The 17,276-nt window shown below is 37.7% G+C and overlaps 1 protein-coding gene across 4 annotated transcripts in view; it reads left to right on the forward strand.

Annotated features, from left to right (window-relative positions):
* The window catches only part of LOC146364760 (uncharacterized), a 36,073-nt gene that overhangs the window by 5,037 nt on the left and 13,760 nt on the right, over positions 1-17,276 (forward strand). For all 4 annotated transcript variants that reach the window (XM_084917401.1, XM_084917398.1, XM_084917400.1 and 1 more), the window contains 27 exons: positions 61-228; positions 531-560; positions 1,083-1,238; positions 1,351-1,518; positions 1,821-1,850; positions 2,310-2,465; positions 2,578-2,745; positions 3,048-3,077; positions 3,843-3,998; positions 4,111-4,278; positions 4,581-4,610; positions 5,133-5,288; positions 5,401-5,568; positions 5,871-5,900; positions 6,360-6,515; positions 6,628-6,795; positions 7,098-7,127; positions 7,893-8,048; positions 8,161-8,328; positions 8,631-8,660; positions 9,120-9,275; positions 9,388-9,555; positions 9,858-9,887; positions 10,653-10,808; positions 10,921-11,088; positions 11,217-11,878; positions 11,987-12,039. In XM_084917401.1, coding sequence (XP_084773527.1) covers positions 61-228; positions 531-560; positions 1,083-1,238; positions 1,351-1,518; positions 1,821-1,850; positions 2,310-2,465; positions 2,578-2,745; positions 3,048-3,077; positions 3,843-3,998; positions 4,111-4,278; positions 4,581-4,610; positions 5,133-5,288; positions 5,401-5,568; positions 5,871-5,900; positions 6,360-6,515; positions 6,628-6,795; positions 7,098-7,127; positions 7,893-8,048; positions 8,161-8,328; positions 8,631-8,660; positions 9,120-9,275; positions 9,388-9,555; positions 9,858-9,887; positions 10,653-10,808; positions 10,921-11,088; positions 11,217-11,878; positions 11,987-12,039 — 3,715 coding nt within the window. The remainder of the gene's footprint in view (positions 1-60; positions 229-530; positions 561-1,082; positions 1,239-1,350; positions 1,519-1,820; positions 1,851-2,309; positions 2,466-2,577; positions 2,746-3,047; positions 3,078-3,842; positions 3,999-4,110; positions 4,279-4,580; positions 4,611-5,132; positions 5,289-5,400; positions 5,569-5,870; positions 5,901-6,359; positions 6,516-6,627; positions 6,796-7,097; positions 7,128-7,892; positions 8,049-8,160; positions 8,329-8,630; positions 8,661-9,119; positions 9,276-9,387; positions 9,556-9,857; positions 9,888-10,652; positions 10,809-10,920; positions 11,089-11,216; positions 11,879-11,986; positions 12,040-17,276) is intronic.

Consider the following 17,276-nt stretch of genomic DNA (forward strand, 5'->3'; position numbering starts at 1 on the left):
CATATGGTGCTGTATGACTTTTGAACTGTGTTTTGTTCTTCTTTTAAATGTCTTGAAAAGGGTGCTATCCAAACTCCACTGGAGGACTCCAGTGTCAGTGTGAAGACCAGTTTGCTTGGTCATGTGGCAAGTGTGATGAGTACGGCGCATGCAGAAATGTCACCTCACAAACCTGTGATTGCATAAAGGGATTTCCTCTGAGTGGGGAGTTCTGTCAACCAATCACAAGTAAGAACTGATATCATCTAGCTGTTGGATGAACAGACTACTGCCTTTATCAAATAAATGAATGAACTTTTCAACTGTCTGATTACCTAACATTGTGTTATGAGAGTGATTAGACATTAGACATGAATTGCTCTGTGGAAACACACTGCAATTAATTCTATACTCACTGTATTAAAGAAACATTAACACATCTAACACTGCATTCATTATCCTTGCTGACATTTCTATGACATAACCAAAGTCATGGTGTTTAGTTTCTGGCTTGAAAATTAAATAATTAAACATATAATGTTTTTCCACAGGCGTCGCTCCTTGCCCAACACCACCTCCTGGTATGACAAACATCTTTGTTATTCATTTGTGGAAGCACAGTTCAATTCATTCTATACACACTGTATTAAATTATCTGATTGTTTGTGTTCAAAGACACAAATGATCTTGTTATGTTTAATTTGTATTTTGGGTGTGTTATCCAATATCAATATGTAAGAAATTATTTTTACAATGGAAAGTGTATACAATAGTTTTTTTTATAGAGAAAAACATGGGGGCCATCAATTTGGCAACAAAAAGAACACTTTCAAAAGATATGGCTACTGTTGTGCTTTAGCTCAGCCGCTGCTAATTTTCTAAAACTTACCAAGTAGCTTTTTAGGCACTGACCTAAACCCATGTGTTAAACTTAAACAAGTAACATACTTTAATAAATAATGCATTCTTAAATGATAAAGACATTTGAAAATCTGTAACATGCATGAGTCGAACTTGGGTCAGTTTTACATTTTCACGTAAATATAGTTTCCCATCATTGTAACAGCTGTATGTGATGGATTTTCCCCTTTTCTCCTTCACAGCACCAGTGGACTTTGATATAGACCTTGAACTGCATATTCCAGCATCCAGTGTGCCCCAAAATTTCAGTGTTGTGCTCAGAAATATTCTGAGAAATTTCTCCTTCCCCAAAATCATCACTGGGTCTTTAACACTGAAAGACTTGAACTTCACCACATGTAAGGACCTGATCTTATTTGACTTTTGCACTCCAACACATTTAATGCTGTTCATATGGTGCTGTATGACTTTTGAACTGTGTTTTGTTCTTCTTTTAAATGTCTTGAAAAGGGTGCTATCCAAACTCTACTGGAGGACTCCAGTGTCAGTGTGAAGACCAGTTTGCTTGGTCATGTGGCAAGTGTGATGAGTACGGCGCATGCAGAAATGTCACCTCACAAACCTGTGATTGCATAAAGGGATTTCCTCTGAGTGGGGAGTTCTGTCAACCAATCACAAGTAAGAACTGATATCATCTAGCTGTTGGATGAACAGACTACTGCCTTTATCAAATAAATGAATGAACTTTTCAACTGTCTGATTACCTAACATTGTGTTATGAGAGTGATTAGACATTAGACATGAATTGCTCTGTGGAAACACACTGCAATTAATTCTATACTCACTGTATTAAAGAAACATTAACACATCTAACACTGCATTCATTATCCTTGCTGACATTTCTATGACATAACCAAAGTCATGGTGTTTAGTTTCTGGCTTGAAAATTAAATAATTAAACATATAATGTTTTTCCACAGGCGTCGCTCCTTGCCCAACACCACCTCCTGGTATGACAAACATCTTTGTTATTCACTTGTGGAAGCACAGTTCAATTCATTCTATACACACTGTATTAAATTATCTGATTGTTTGTGTTCAAAGACACAAATGATCTTGTTATGTTTAATTTGTATTTTGGGTGTGTTATCCAATATCAATATGTAAGAAATTATTTTTACACTTTCAAAAGATATGGCTACTGTTGTGCTTTAGCTCAGCCGCTGCTAATTTTCTAAAACTTACCAAGTAGCTTTTTAGGCACTGACCTAAACCCATGTGTTGTTAATGGATAAACCTAAACAAGTAACATACTTTAATAAATAATGCATTCTTAAATGATAAAGATATTTGAACATCTGAAACGTGCATGAGTCGAACTTGGGTCAGTTTTACATTTTCACGTAAATATAGTTTCTCATCATTGTAACAGTTGTATGTGATGGATTTTCCCCTTTTCTCCTTCACAGCACCAGTGGACTTTGATATAGACCTTGAACTGCATATTCCAGCATCCAGTGTGCCCCAAAATTTCAGTGTTGTGCTCAGAAATATTCTGAGAAATTTCTCCTTCCCCAAAATCATCACTGGGTCTTTAACACTGAAAGACTTGAACTTCACCACATGTAAGGACCTGATCTTATTTGACTTTTGCACTCCAACACATTTAATGCTGTTCATATGGTGCTGTCTGACTTCTGAACTGTGTTTTGTTCTTCTTTTAATTGTCTTGAAAAGGGTGCTATCCAAACTCCACTGGAGGACTCCAGTGTCAGTGTGAAGACCAGTTTGCTTGGTCATGTGGCAAGTGTGATGAGTACGGCGCATGCAGAAATGTCACCTCACAAACCTGTGATTGCATAAAGGGATTTCCTCTGAGTGGGGAGTTCTGTCAACCAATCACAAGTAAGAACTGATATCATCTAGCTGTTGGATGAACAGACTACTGCCTTTATCAAATAAATGAATGAACTTTTCAACTGTCTGATTACCTAACATTGTGTTATGAGAGTGATTAGACATTAGACATGAATTGCTCTGTGGAAACACACTGCAATTAATTCTATACTCACTGTATTAAAGAAACATTAACACATCTAACACTGCATTCATTATCCTTGCTGACATTTCTATGACATAAACAAAGTCATGGTGTTTAGTTTCTGGCTTGAAAATTAAATAATTAAACATATAATGTTTTTCCACAGGCGTCGCTCCTTGCCCAACACCACCTCCTGGTATGACAAACATCTTTGTTATTCATTTGTGGAAGCACAGTTCAATTCATTCTATACACACTGTATTAAAGAAACATTGACGGATCTAACACTGCGTTCATTATTTGCAAATTCTTTAAATGTGACACACATTTATATATTGTTATTCTTTAAAAGAATACTGTACAGGATGTTCTAAACATCACCTCTATTGTTTCTTTGTATGCCTGAGATATAGTGTAAACTCTTAAAACATAAAAAATTGTATTTGAAGAAACACCAGACGAACTGAGCAGCCCAGTCTCATGGCAGTTTGTGAAGTCATCACTACAGAATTATCTGATTGTTTGTGTTCAAAGACACAAATGATCTTGTTATGTTTAATTTGTATTGTGGGTGTGTTATCAATTATCAATATGTAAGAAATTATTTTTACAATGGAAAATGTATACAATATGTTATTTAGAGAGAAAAACATGGGGGCCATCAATTTGGCAACAAAGAAAACACTTTCAAAAGATATGGCTACTGTTGTGCTTTAGCTCAGCCGCTGCTAATTTTCTAAAACTTACCAAGTAGCTTTTTAGGCACTGACCTAAACCCATGTGTTAAACCTAAACAAGTAACATACTTTAATAAATAATGCATTCTTAAATGATAAAGACATTTGAAAATCTGTAACATGCATGAGTCGAACTTGGGTCAGTTTTACATTTTCACGTAAATATAGTTTCCCATCATTGTAACAGTTGTATGTGATGGATTTTCCCCTTTTCTCCTTCACAGCACCAGTGGACTTTGATATAGACCTTGAACTGCATATTCCAGCATCTAGTGTGCCCCAAAATTTCAGTGTTGTGCTCAGAAATATTCTGAGAAATTTCTCCTTCCCCAAAATCATCACTGGGTCTTTAACACTGAAAGACTTGAACTTCACCACATGTAAGGACCTGATCTTATTTGACTTTTGCACTCCAACACATTTAATGCTGTTCATATGGTGCTGTATGACTTTTGAACTGTGTTTTGTTCTTCTTTTAAATGTCTTGAAAAGGGTGCTATCCAAACTCCACTGGAGGACTCCAGTGTCAGTGTGAAGACCAGTTTGCTTGGTCATGTGGCAAGTGTGATGAGTACGGCGCATGCAGAAATGTCACCTCACAAACCTGTGATTGCATAAAGGGATTTCCTCTGAGTGGGGAGTTCTGTCAACCAATCACAAGTAAGAACTGATATCATCTAGCTGTTGGATGAACAGACTACTGCCTTTATCAAATAAATGAATGAACTTTTCAACTGTCTGATTACCTAACATTGTGTTATGAGAGTGATTAGACATTAGACATGAATTGCTCTGTGGAAACACACTGCAATTAATTCTATACTCACTGTATTAAAGAAACATTAACACATCTAACACTGCATTCATTATCCTTGCTGACATTTCTATGACATAACCAAAGTCATGGTGTTTAGTTTCTGGCTTGAAAATTAAATAATTAAACATATAATGTTTTTCCACAGGCGTCGCTCCTTGCCCAACACCACCTCCTGGTATGACAAACATCTTTGTTATTCATTTGTGGAAGCACAGTTCAATTCATTCTATACACACTGTATTAAATTATCTGATTGTTTGTGTTCAAAGACACAAATGATCTTGTTATGTTTAATTTGTATTTTGGGTGTGTTATCCAATATCAATATGTAAGAAATTATTTTTACAATGGAAAGTGTATACAATAGTTTTTTTTATAGAGAAAAACATGGGGGCCATCAATTTGGCAACAAAAAGAACACTTTCAAAAGATATGGCTACTGTTGTGCTTTAGCTCAGCCGCTGCTAATTTTCTAAAACTTACCAAGTAGCTTTTTAGGCACTGACCTAAACCCATGTGTTAAACTTAAACAAGTAACATACTTTAATAAATAATGCATTCTTAAATGATAAAGACATTTGAAAATCTGTAACATGCATGAGTCGAACTTGGGTCAGTTTTACATTTTCACGTAAATATAGTTTCCCATCATTGTAACAGCTGTATGTGATGGATTTTCCCCTTTTCTCCTTCACAGCACCAGTGGACTTTGATATAGACCTTGAACTGCATATTCCAGCATCCAGTGTGCCCCAAAATTTCAGTGTTGTGCTCAGAAATATTCTGAGAAATTTCTCCTTCCCCAAAATCATCACTGGGTCTTTAACACTGAAAGACTTGAACTTCACCACATGTAAGGACCTGATCTTATTTGACTTTTGCACTCCAACACATTTAATGCTGTTCATATGGTGCTGTATGACTTTTGAACTGTGTTTTGTTCTTCTTTTAAATGTCTTGAAAAGGGTGCTATCCAAACTCTACTGGAGGACTCCAGTGTCAGTGTGAAGACCAGTTTGCTTGGTCATGTGGCAAGTGTGATGAGTACGGCGCATGCAGAAATGTCACCTCACAAACCTGTGATTGCATAAAGGGATTTCCTCTGAGTGGGGAGTTCTGTCAACCAATCACAAGTAAGAACTGATATCATCTAGCTGTTGGATGAACAGACTACTGCCTTTATCAAATAAATGAATGAACTTTTCAACTGTCTGATTACCTAACATTGTGTTATGAGAGTGATTAGACATTAGACATGAATTGCTCTGTGGAAACACACTGCAATTAATTCTATACTCACTGTATTAAAGAAACATTAACACATCTAACACTGCATTCATTATCCTTGCTGACATTTCTATGACATAACCAAAGTCATGGTGTTTAGTTTCTGGCTTGAAAATTAAATAATTAAACATATAATGTTTTTCCACAGGCGTCGCTCCTTGCCCAACACCACCTCCTGGTATGACAAACATCTTTGTTATTCACTTGTGGAAGCACAGTTCAATTCATTCTATACACACTGTATTAAATTATCTGATTGTTTGTGTTCAAAGACACAAATGATCTTGTTATGTTTAATTTGTATTTTGGGTGTGTTATCCAATATCAATATGTAAGAAATTATTTTTACACTTTCAAAAGATATGGCTACTGTTGTGCTTTAGCTCAGCCGCTGCTAATTTTCTAAAACTTACCAAGTAGCTTTTTAGGCACTGACCTAAACCCATGTGTTGTTAATGGATAAACCTAAACAAGTAACATACTTTAATAAATAATGCATTCTTAAATGATAAAGATATTTGAACATCTGAAACGTGCATGAGTCGAACTTGGGTCAGTTTTACATTTTCACGTAAATATAGTTTCTCATCATTGTAACAGTTGTATGTGATGGATTTTCCCCTTTTCTCCTTCACAGCACCAGTGGACTTTGATATAGACCTTGAACTGCATATTCCAGCATCTAGTGTGCCCCAAAATTTCAGTGTTGTGCTCAGAAATATTCTGAGAAATTTCTCCTTCCCCAAAATCATCACTGGGTCTTTAACACTGAAAGACTTGAACTTCACCACATGTAAGGACCTGATCTTATTTGACTTTTGCACTCCAACACATTTAATGCTGTTCATATGGTGCTGTCTGACTTCTGAACTGTGTTTTGTTCTTCTTTTAATTGTCTTGAAAAGGGTGCTATCCAAACTCCACTGGAGGACTCCAGTGTCAGTGTGAAGACCAGTTTGCTTGGTCATGTGGCAAGTGTGATGAGTACGGCGCATGCAGAAATGTCACCTCACAAACCTGTGATTGCATAAAGGGATTTCCTCTGAGTGGGGAGTTCTGTCAACCAATCACAAGTAAGAACTGATATCATCTAGCTGTTGGATGAACAGACTACTGCCTTTATCAAATAAATGAATGAACTTTTCAACTGTCTGATTACCTAACATTGTGTTATGAGAGTGATTAGACATTAGACATGAATTGCTCTGTGGAAACACACTGCAATTAATTCTATACTCACTGTATTAAAGAAACATTAACACATCTAACACTGCATTCATTATCCTTGCTGACATTTCTATGACATAACCAAAGTCATGGTGTTTAGTTTCTGGCTTGAAAATTAAATAATTAAACATATAATGTTTTTCCACAGGCGTCGCTCCTTGCCCAACACCACCTCCTGGTATGACAAACATCTTTGTTATTCATTTGTGGAAGCACAGTTCAATTCATTCTATACACACTGTATTAAAGAAACATTGACGGATCTAACACTGCGTTCATTATTTGCAAATTCTTTAAATGTGACACACATTTATATATTGTTATTCTTTAAAAGAATACTGTACAGGATGTTCTAAACATCACCTCTATTGTTTCTTTGTATGCCTGAGATATAGTGTAAACTCTTAAAACATAAAAAATTGTATTTGAAGAAACACCAGACGAACTGAGCAGCCCAGTCTCATGGCAGTTTGTGAAGTCATCACTACAGAATTATCTGATTGTTTGTGTTCAAAGACACAAATGATCTTGTTATGTTTAATTTGTATTGTGGGTGTGTTATCAATTATCAATATGTAAGAAATTATTTTTACAATGGAAAATGTATACAATATGTTATTTAGAGAGAAAAACATGGGGGCCATCAATTTGGCAACAAAGAAAACACTTTCAAAAGATATGGCTACTGTTGTGCTTTAGCTCAGCCGCTGCTAATTTTCTAAAACTTACCAAGTAGCTTTTTAGGCACTGACCTAAACCCATGTGTTAAACCTAAACAAGTAACATACTTTAATAAATAATGCATTCTTAAATGATAAAGACATTTGAAAATCTGTAACATGCATGAGTCGAACTTGGGTCAGTTTTACATTTTCACGTAAATATAGTTTCCCATCATTGTAACAGTTGTATGTGATGGATTTTCCCCTTTTCTCCTTCACAGCACCAGTGGACTTTGATATAGACCTTGAACTGCATATTCCAGCATCTAGTGTGCCCCAAAATTTCAGTGTTGTGCTCAGAAATATTCTGAGAAATTTCTCCTTCCCCAAAATCATCACTGGGTCTTTAACACTGAAAGACTTGAACTTCACCACATGTAAGGACCTGATCTTATTTGACTTTTGCACTCCAACACATTTAATGCTGTTCATATGGTGCTGTATGACTTTTGAACTGTGTTTTGTTCTTCTTTTAAATGTCTTGAAAAGGGTGCTATCCAAACTCTACTGGAGGACTCCAGTGTCAGTGTGAAGACCAGTTTGCTTGGTCATGTGGCAAGTGTGATGAGTACGGCGCATGCAGAAATGTCACCTCACAAACCTGTGATTGCATAAAGGGATTTCCTCTGAGTGGGGAGTTCTGTCAACCAATCACAAGTAAGAACTGATATCATCTAGCTGTTGGATGAACAGACTACTGCCTTTATCAAATAAATGAATGAACTTTTCAACTGTCTGATTACCTAACATTGTGTTATGAGAGTGATTAGACATTAGACATGAATTGCTCTGTGGAAACACACTGCAATTAATTCTATACTCACTGTATTAAAGAAACATTAACACATCTAACACTGCATTCATTATCCTTGCTGACATTTCTATGACATAACCAAAGTCATGGTGTTTAGTTTCTGGCTTGAAAATTAAATAATTAAACATATAATGTTTTTCCACAGGCGTCGCTCCTTGCCCAACACCACCTCCTGGTATGACAAACATCTTTGTTATTCACTTGTGGAAGCACAGTTCAATTCATTCTATACACACTGTATTAAATTATCTGATTGTTTGTGTTCAAAGACACAAATGATCTTGTTATGTTTAATTTGTATTTTGGGTGTGTTATCCAATATCAATATGTAAGAAATTATTTTTACACTTTCAAAAGATATGGCTACTGTTGTGCTTTAGCTCAGCCGCTGCTAATTTTCTAAAACTTACCAAGTAGCTTTTTAGGCACTGACCTAAACCCATGTGTTGTTAATGGATAAACCTAAACAAGTAACATACTTTAATAAATAATGCATTCTTAAATGATAAAGATATTTGAACATCTGAAACGTGCATGAGTCGAACTTGGGTCAGTTTTACATTTTCACGTAAATATAGTTTCTCATCATTGTAACAGTTGTATGTGATGGATTTTCCCCTTTTCTCCTTCACAGCACCAGTGGACTTTGATATAGACCTTGAACTGCATATTCCAGCATCCAGTGTGCCCCAAAATTTCAGTGTTGTGCTCAGAAATATTCTGAGAAATTTCTCCTTCCCCAAAATCATCACTGGGTCTTTAACACTGAAAGACTTGAACTTCACCACATGTAAGGACCTGATCTTATTTGACTTTTGCACTCCAACACATTTAATGCTGTTCATATGGTGCTGTCTGACTTCTGAACTGTGTTTTGTTCTTCTTTTAATTGTCTTGAAAAGGGTGCTATCCAAACTCCACTGGAGGACTCCAGTGTCAGTGTGAAGACCAGTTTGCTTGGTCATGTGGCAAGTGTGATGAGTACGGCGCATGCAGAAATGTCACCTCACAAACCTGTGATTGCATAAAGGGATTTCCTCTGAGTGGGGAGTTCTGTCAACCAATCACAAGTAAGAACTGATATCATCTAGCTGTTGGATGAACAGACTACTGCCTTTATCAAATAAATGAATGAACTTTTCAACTGTCTGATTACCTAACATTGTGTTATGAGAGTGATTAGACATTAGACATGAATTGCTCTGTGGAAACACACTGCAATTAATTCTATACTCACTGTATTAAAGAAACATTAACACATCTAACACTGCATTCATTATCCTTGCTGACATTTCTATGACATAACCAAAGTCATGGTGTTTAGTTTCTGGCTTGAAAATTAAATAATTAAACATATAATGTTTTTCCACAGGCGTCGCTCCTTGCCCAACACCACCTCCTGGTATGACAAACATCTTTGTTATTCATTTGTGGAAGCACAGTTCAATTCATTCTATACACACTGTATTAAAGAAACATTGACGGATCTAACACTGCGTTCATTATTTGCAAATTCTTTAAATGTGACACACATTTATATATTGTTATTCTTTAAAAGAATACTGTACAGGATGTTCTAAACATCACCTCTATTGTTTCTTTGTATGCCTGAGATATAGTGTAAACTCTTAAAACATAAAAAATTGTATTTGAAGAAACACCAGACGAACTGAGCAGCCCAGTCTCATGGCAGTTTGTGAAGTCATCACTACAGAATTATCTGATTGTTTGTGTTCAAAGACACAAATGATCTTGTTATGTTTAATTTGTATTGTGGGTGTGTTATCAATTATCAATATGTAAGAAATTATTTTTACAATGGAAAATGTATACAATATGTTATTTAGAGAGAAAAACATGGGGGCCATCAATTTGGCAACAAAGAAAACACTTTCAAAAGATATGGCTACTGTTGTGCTTTAGCTCAGCCGCTGCTAATTTTCTAAAACTTACCAAGTAGCTTTTTAGGCACTGACCTAAACCCATGTGTTAAACCTAAACAAGTAACATACTTTAATAAATAATGCATTCTTAAATGATAAAGACATTTGAAAATCTGTAACATGCATGAGTCGAACTTGGGTCAGTTTTACATTTTCACGTAAATATAGTTTCCCATCATTGTAACAGTTGTATGTGATGGATTTTCCCCTTTTCTCCTTCACAGCACCAGTGGACTTTGATATAGACCTTGAACTGCATATTCCAGCATCCAGTGTGCCCCAAAATTTCAGTGTTGTGCTCAGAAATATTCTGAGAAATTTCTCCTTCCCCAAAATCATCACTGGGTCTTTAACACTGAAAGACTTGAACTTCACCACATGTAAGGACCTGATCTTATTTGACTTTTGCACTCCAACACATTTAATGCTGTTCATATGGTGCTGTATGACTTTTGAACTGTGTTTTGTTCTTCTTTTAAATGTCTTGAAAAGGGTGCTATCCAAACTCCACTGGAGGACTCCAGTGTCAGTGTGAAGACCAGTTTGCTTGGTCATGTGGCAAGTGTGATGAGTACGGCGCATGCAGTAATGTCACCTCACAAACCTGTGATTGCATAAAGGGATTTCCTCCTGATGGAGAATTCTGTGAACCAGTCACAAGTAAGGACCTTGTCGTTTTTATAACAAAATGTATTTTTTTTATTCACTTTAAATTCATCAAGTTTGTGTCATGAGTGTTCTCGATGTCACTAAAACAATATAAGGAATTCTTGAATGTTTCTCCACAGATATCATTCCCTGTCCACCAATGCCAAAAACAACAACACCAGATCCTACAACTACAACACCAATGCCAAACACAACAATACCAGATCCTACAACTACAACACCAATGCCAAACACAACAACACCAGATCCTACTACTACAACACCAATGCTAAACACAACAACACCAGATCCTACTATAACAACACCAATGCTAAACACAACAACACCAGATCCTACTATAACAACACCAATGCTAAACACAACAACACCAGATCCTACAACTACAACACCAATGCCAAACACAACAACACCAGATCCTACTACAACAACACCAATGCCAAACACAACAACACTGATTCCAAACACAACTACACCAGATCCTACTACAACAAAACCATTACCAACAACTGCAACAACACCAATTCTAACCAATACAACAATTCTGAATGCAAATACAACCACACCAATGACAGACACAACAACAACACGGGTTTGGAGTACTACAAGAGTGCCAACTACTACAACCACAGCGATGTCAACTACAACAACAACAGCAAACACAACTACTACAATAACACCAACTACTGCTTCTGTTACAACAAAGCAATTGACCATAAATGTGGAATTTAGTGACACATACAATGATCCAAACAGTGTTTTTTTCAGAAATGTTAGCACTGCTGTAAGTCTCAATTAGCTCCATCTTTGTGTCATTCAGTTTTCACACAATCTCAATCTACTCGATTCAGGTGGTTTAATTCATGTTTGGCAATGTCACTATCTCAAACAGATTCAAGCAGAAGCACAGAAGAACAAAATCACAGCACAATTAATTAAATTCCGGTAAGTCACATTATCTTTTTTACAGTTTTTCTCAAATGCTAAAACACATGTCACAAACGTTACCACCAGGTCCCCCAATGTCCAAACACAACACCCTTCTCTAAAGCTACATAAACACAACCACACCTTCCCACTGCAAAACTCAAACTCCCACACCAAGAGAGCAGCTCAAAGCTGTCAAAACTGTAAACACTATACACAGCATTACACACTACAGCAAAACAATTGAAAACACAATGCTCAATTTGTGAGAAGGTTCTTTGGTTCATAACTGCCAATGCATATTTTTATAAACTGTACAGTAACGGATCGTCATAGAACCCTGCAGAGGATTAGGCATTTAGATTTGTGAGTTTCACATGAAGACTATAAATCTATAAAAACATCCTGCATGTACGTACACTACTGTAACACAACTCAATGCAAAAACAGAATCTATCGCACACAACAGTACTCTCGGAAACATGATCAGGGTGTGAAGTCTTTTTTATTGTCTACACAGTCTTTTTACAGTATTACACACAGTCACTGTGCGGCATCATGTCGCCGAGCTGCATTGGGCCACATCACCTCATCCACATCACAGGCTATATTGTCCCTTGCTAGGCACCGCGGGAAAAACGCCCTGGAATGGCGAATCCATCCCTGGAAGGCCTCCACTGGGATGTCAGCACAGGCCAGCTCCATTGCCCGTACGAGGTTCTCTCTTGTGTATGGCTGTCTGTCATACACCTTCCATCTCCATGATGAGAAGAACTCCTCTATAGGGTTCAGGAAAGGGGAGTAGGGTGGCAGACAGACGTTTAAAAAGTGGTCACTGTTGATGGTGAACCACTCTCTGATTTGGTGTGTTTTGTGGAAGCGGACGTTGTCCCAAATGATCACATACATGTGATGTGCTAGCCTAGGATGGTGTTGTTGACGGTCCAGGAGGATGTCTTTTAGCTCCTCTAGGAAGGTGAGGAGACGTTGGGTGTTGTAAGACCCAAGGACAGCATGCCGGTGGACAAGCCCCTCCGTACCCATAGCTGCACAAAGAGTAATATTACCCCCCCGTTGGCCAGGAACCTCAGTGATGGCTCTTTGGCCAATGATGTTACGGCCTCTTCGCCTTCGTTTCTGGAGGTTGAAGCCAGCCTCATCCAGGAAGAGGTACTCATGGGGTCTGGCCATCGCGTCCAACTGCATTATCCTCTGTGAACATGGAAAAGCGTACAGGTGTTCAGAACGGTCAATCAGGTAGCACAGTATTGTCCAGAAGTAATGTAGGCCACTAAGCAACACAGTATGTCCACTAACTGTACTGTGGACATGGATGTATACATACTTGCACATACTCGTAACGTTGTTCTATGTGTCGCGCAGAGTTGCGCTCAAAGGGAACCCTGTAGACCTGTTTCATCCTCATCTGTTGGCGCCGGAGAACTCGGTCTATTGTGGACACGCTGACAGCATCAATGTTCTCAAAGTTTACATTATCTGCAATGACTTTGTCTCTGATCTCTCGGAGTCTAATGCAGTTGTTCTCACGGACCATATCTGCAATGAGGGTTTCTTGTGCCGCTGTGAATATGGCAACCCTCCCACCTCTATGTGGCATCCTTTCAGCTCTAAAGAAAGAAACATGTGTTGTCAATTGACTGATTTATATGTAAAACTACATGTAAAGTAACAGACCACTTTCACAGGCCTGTAAAACTGTAGTGTGACAAAGAAAGCAATAGCGTACTATACCTGTTGTGTTGTCTAAATGCCTTGATAATGGTGGCCACGGTGAACCTACTCAGGTTTGGATGTACTCTTCGTCCCGCTTCAGCCATTGTCATGCCATGGCCAATGACATGATCAATTACTGTTGCTCGCATATCATCTGTTATGATGGTGCGAGGTTGTCTTCTTCTCCCACCTGGACCTTCTCCTCTCTCTTGTTGGCCTCCTTCTCTTCCTCCTCTACTCCGAACTCCTCTTCTTCTTCTTAGGCCTTCACCTCTTCCTCCTCTGATCTCAACCCCTCTTCCTCTTTGGCCTGCAGCTCTTCTCCTTCCGCACGCTCGAATGCCTTCATCCATTGTGATTGTTTGGCATCTTCACCAAACTATGCTTTTATAGGTGGGGTCACATCATTAGCAACAGGTGTCTTCAATTTTGAGTCGTTGTGTGTAGTGACTGACGCCAGGTGTGTTCCCTGTGTTCAAAGATTGGTGACTGTGGCAAGCATTTTGCGTCACATGGGCTTTCATTTGAGAATATGAGCAGAGTTGTTTTGCAACATGTGTTTTAGCAAGGAAAAATGTGTTTAGATTTATGAGTACAGAGGGTTGTGTTTTGTGAATTGTGTCTTCATGTGACATGTGTTTATGGTACTGGAATATGGCGGCTACATTTAGTAAATGTGTTTAGACTACTGGTCATTTGGGTTACAGGATTGGCTTTTGTGTTTTAACATTTGAGAAAAACTGTAATATACCAATCCTAACAATTGTTTCTTTGTTTAGGTTTTTTTGTTTGTTTGTTTTTTTACAGTTGTTACAGTCTTTGAAAAATTTATCCTCTGTGTCAACACTGCAAGTCAAAAGAAAAAATCATTATGTGGCTACCTTGAAGCTTCTTAACATAAACGCCCTACAAAAAAGGGATAACTACAACCTAAAGTTCCACTACCCATGAATCACTTACACACACACCATACTGGCAAAAACATCTAGTATTACATCTGTATAATCATCACCTTATACAGAGGCAGACTGAGACTCTAATACAGGCCAAGAACTTGACTTAAACCCAGTCCACTTGGTCTGTCATTCTCTAGTCTATAAGAGCCTAGCATCAGAATGGGAAAGAAAAGTAATTTATGTAACTTTGAACGTGGCATGGTTGTTGGGGCAAGACAGATTTGTCTAAGTATTTAGAAAATGCTGATCTACTCACATCTTCCTGCACAACTAGCTCCAGGGTTTACAGATAATGGTTTGAAAAAGAAAAAAAAAAAAAAATATATATATATATATATATATATATATATATATATATATTCACTATGTTGCCAAAAGTATTCTGCCTTCACACACATATGAACTTGAGTGATATTTCCCTCTTAATATAATATCGACCAACTCTTTACAGCTATAATAGCTTCAGATCTTCTGGGAATACTTTCCACAAGGCTTAGGAGTTTGTTTATGGTCATTTTGGACCATTCTTTCTGCAGCACATTTTTGAGATCAGACACTGAAACTGGAAAAGGAGGTTTGGCTCAAAGTCTCCACTCTAATTCATCCCAAAGGTGTTCTATCAGGTTGAAGTCAGGACTCGATGCGAGCCTGTCAAATATTTCCACACTAGACTTGTTCATCCATGTCTTTATAGACCTTGCTTTTTGCACTGGTGTACAACATGTTGGAAAAGTAAGGGGTCATCCTGAAACTATTTCCACAAAGTTGGGATCATGAAATTGCATAAAATGTCTTGGTATGCTGAAGCATTAAGAGTTCCTTTTACTAGAACTAAGGGTCTAAGCCTTCCTTCTAAATAAAACTACCCCACACCAAAATCCTATCTACACTTGGCACAATATATTCAGTTAGGTACCAGTTACCCCTGTACAGGAAGTCTCGACCGGATCTGTGTGTTACTGATCCTAGGGATATTATGCTAATAGGTTATCAGAAACTGATCTAAGGCCAAGTCCACACTTTTCATTTAAAAATGCATATTTTTCTCTCCGTTTTGGCCTTCCGTCCACACTGAGACGGTGTTTTTGGTCAAGGTAAACTGAGCTTTTTGAAAACGCTCTCCAAAGTGGATAAATTTAAAAACGCCGTTTATGCGTCGCAGTGTGGGCTGCGAAAACAGAGGCTTTTGAAAACGATGACGCATTTTAGTCATATGATGCAGTCATGTGACCGATTCAACTAAGATGGTGGACGGCATTGTACAGCAGTTGTTTGTTTGCTCTCAATTTTGACAGCCCGGATTAGTGTAGACGTAGCCTAAGCTGGTGGTGAGGAAATTCACGTAAATCCAGATGAGGCAACCCAGGAGCAATCTTAAAGGTAGGCACATTCAACTGCCACATCTATAAAATCAGTTTTCCTGAGTCATCTATGGACTTGGTGAATAGCAAGGTTAAACTTTAGTGCCCAGGAAAATAGGTCCCAGAGATCTGTTAATTTTAAGAGCTAGAACAACCTGTAAGAAGCATTATGAGATGTGATATTCATACCCTAGTTTTACTTTTGATGCTTCACAAAGAGTTAAAAGAAAAAAAAGGATTGTCCACAATATTAGACTTTAAATGGAGATTGGCATTTGCTTTGCCATGCCTAATCCTTCAGTGCTCCTCACTTTAAAAACAAAGCAGATGGACCATTTTGAGGAAGAGTTTGCTCTCTAAATGGTTCATCTGCTTGTGACAAAATCCGGAGAGCAGTTCTTTATTAAGAGAAACATCACTTTATACGCTTTCACAAACTTTACTCTCCCCTTTCTCTAGTCCTGTTGAAATCACTTTTGACCCAAATGACACCAGTTGCACCATGCTTAAATCCTTTTTTTACTGTTCATCGTGACCTTTGTACAAAAACACCTCCTATTCATGATGCTATTGCACTTCATTCATTCAGAATCATTACAGAATGATTACTTCCACTTATTTTGTTACATTTATAATCCTGAATTTTAAGAAAATAACCATAGCGCAAACAAATTTTATATATTCCAGAACTCCATACTTTACCAATAATTATACGGCTAAACATTAAGCCCCGTATTTAGACCGACTCAGGCGGATGAGGCTTTGAGGATTTCAGTCTCTTCGACAGTCAGTTGTATACAGTTTTTCTGGCAACCACCAGAGCAAGATTGCTATACAGAGAAGCGTTATTAATCACTCCAGTGCTCTTGAGTCTACTGGCAGCATGCTTTACACCACCACATCCTACACTTTGCATTGCAATTGATGATGTAAGGCTTGGCCATGGAAACCCATTCCATGAAGCTCTCTACACATTGTTCTTGAGCTAACCTGGAGGCCACATGAAGATTAGACAGATTTGTCTAAGTATCTGACAAGTCATTGGCTGTAACAATTGACTCTGCTGAAACTTGGCAACATCTGAGCACTATTTTACATTACCCATCACATAAAATCCCCACTGATTTTTTTTTTTTTTTTTTTTTGCCTGTCCCGTTTGGCTCTTTTGCCATCAGAATTATTGTCTAAAGGCAAAGAAAGATGC

Source organism: Perissodus microlepis, chromosome 20, assembly GCF_051167445.1.
Source record: "Perissodus microlepis isolate ML-2025 ecotype Zambia chromosome 20, ASM5116744v1, whole genome shotgun sequence".
In the NCBI taxonomy this organism is placed as follows: Eukaryota; Metazoa; Chordata; class Actinopteri; order Cichliformes; family Cichlidae; genus Perissodus; species Perissodus microlepis.